Genomic DNA, 2,214 nt, shown 5'->3' with positions numbered 1-2,214 from the left:
TGACAAAATAACACACTGTGTCAGTCAATTTTCAAATCAAATTCTTAAAAGGATTTAAAAAACCTTTGAATTTTATAATTGCCAAATAATACATTTATGTATCAAAAGATACAAGAAAATGTATAGAAACAAGAAAATTCAAAGTATTCCAAGTTCTGAAATAAGAAATTTGCAAATTAAGAAACTACTGATGTTGCTTGGAAAATATGTCTTACTTTTTTTTTTTTTTTTTTTTTGAGATGGAGTCTCACTCTGTCGCCCAGACTGGAGTGCAGTGGCCGCTCCTGGCCACCACAGCCTCGACCTGCTGGACTCCGGCAATCCTTCCGTCTCAGCCTTCCAAGGGGTTGGAACTACAGGCGCGCGCTACCATGCCTGGCTAATTTTTGATTTATTGTAGAGATGAGGGCTCGCCAAGTTGCCCAGGCGGGTCTCGAACCCGTGGGCTCAGGCAATCCACTCACCTCAACCTCCCAAAGGTGCGGGATTACAGGCTGAGCCACCGAGCCCGGCAATATGTCTTACTTTTACTCTCAAATTCACTTTAACTGGTTGACATATAATTTAATACTTTAAAAGACCATAAATTATTAATAACATTTATAGAACATTACATTTCTGGGTAGACATGTTTCACACAACAATTTCCAAGTAATGTTGAGAATTCAAAGAATTCACTTGATAATTTTAATCACAACTTACAATTGACTGATTAATGGATTTTAATAAGTTAGTAATTTAGATGCCATAAGAACCAATAAAAGAAATAATCTGGTAATTGTTCATTATGCAATTCTGCCCATTAGTAATACTAAGCAGAGTATTTGACTCTGTTCAGCTAAATTACATATTTCCATGTGTGTGATTGGTCAACAAAAAAAATAGTACACAATATCATATTTTTTCTTTTTTCTTTTTTTAAGAGCAGCTCATTGATTTGGGGGGTTGGTTAGTACAATACAGAAAACATATGGGAAAAGTACAAATTGGCACTAACATCAATGCCAACACTTATCTCATTATGATTATAACTAAGGGTATTTGCTTTTCTTTTGAACATAAATCAAAGCCATTAGCTTGAACTTGAGGTATATACACAATACATACACAATCTTATGTAAAATACTTTTCATAAGTAATATTACATTGTAAAACATTGGAAACTGAGTATTTGTGCTGATTTGTATTCTGACTTAATGGAACAAAAGAGAACATTCAACTAGGGAGGATTATGCTGACAATAAAGCTCTTAAAGTTCAAGATGTCTTCCTCTCCCTTTGTACTTACCACAGGCTACACAATGTCCTGAGAGGATATGTTGTGAGAAAAATGTCAATCACAGTTTTAATAACTTACTTTGGAAAAAACTAATGAGAAAAAAAATTGGAAGGTGACACTTCATCTTTGTTTTCAAATAAGTGGTCTTAAGTTTTCTTCTTATAGAAAAAGTTTAAATCAGTTTATTATAAATATATCTAAACCATTAATTTTTGCAGCCTTCAGGTGAAGTCCAGAACTTCATTTCTACAAAGTCTATGAGAAGAGGTCAGTAGAGATCATCTAATTTTAAGTCGTGACATCATCCATTCAAGTCCTTGGCATAATCTAAAGAAAACAAGATCATTTGATTACGTTCTGAACTGAAAACTGTGAACAGTAAACTAACAGAAGATACTTATTTTTCATTTATCTAAACAACAAAGATTTAAAAGTCAACAATGTTCAATGTTTGATGCTGCTACAGGGAAGGCATATTCTCGTATCCAGTATACCTGTGCTTTTTCGGTCCAGTTATATCTCTAGTGCCTACAACACTGCCTGACACATAAAGGGAGCTCAGTAATTATACAATGAGAAACCAGAGAAGTAATGTATTAAAAATATATCTGGAAATATGTATCAAAATATTAAAAATATTAATACCCTGCACTTTTTAACTACTACTAAAAATATATTCCCCCCAAAAAATCAGATGCCGGGCTCGGTGGCTCAGTCAGTAATCCTGCACCTTGGGAGGTCGAGGTGAGTGAATTGCCTGAGCCTGTGGGTTCGAGACCCACCTGGGCAACTTGGTGAGACCTCATCTCTACAATAAATCAAAAAAATTAGCCGGGCATGGTAGCGCGCGCCTGTAGCTCCAGCTACTTGGAAGGCTGAGGCAGAGGATCGCCGGAGCCCAGCAGGTCAAGGCTGCGGTGGCCAGGAGTGGCCACT

The 2,214-nt window shown here is 36.2% G+C and overlaps 1 protein-coding gene across 2 annotated transcripts in view; it reads right to left on the bottom strand.

Moving 5' to 3' along the window:
* Positions 1–673: 673 nt before the first annotated feature.
* ARL5A (ADP ribosylation factor like GTPase 5A) overlaps positions 674–2,214 on the bottom strand; it is a 26,516-nt gene continuing 24,975 nt past the window's right edge. For both annotated transcript variants that reach the window (XM_008071075.1, XM_008071076.1), the window contains one exon: positions 674–1,605. In XM_008071075.1, coding sequence (XP_008069266.1) covers positions 1,557–1,605 — 49 coding nt within the window. In that variant the 3' untranslated portion in view covers positions 674–1,556. The remainder of the gene's footprint in view (positions 1,606–2,214) is intronic.

This window comes from Carlito syrichta, unplaced genomic scaffold (genome assembly GCF_000164805.1).
Source record: "Carlito syrichta isolate Samal-C Ts95f unplaced genomic scaffold, Tarsius_syrichta-2.0.1 Scaffold314111, whole genome shotgun sequence".
Lineage (NCBI taxonomy): Eukaryota > Metazoa > Chordata > Mammalia > Primates > Tarsiidae > Carlito > Carlito syrichta.
This window is presented reverse-complemented; position numbering and strand designations above follow the sequence as displayed.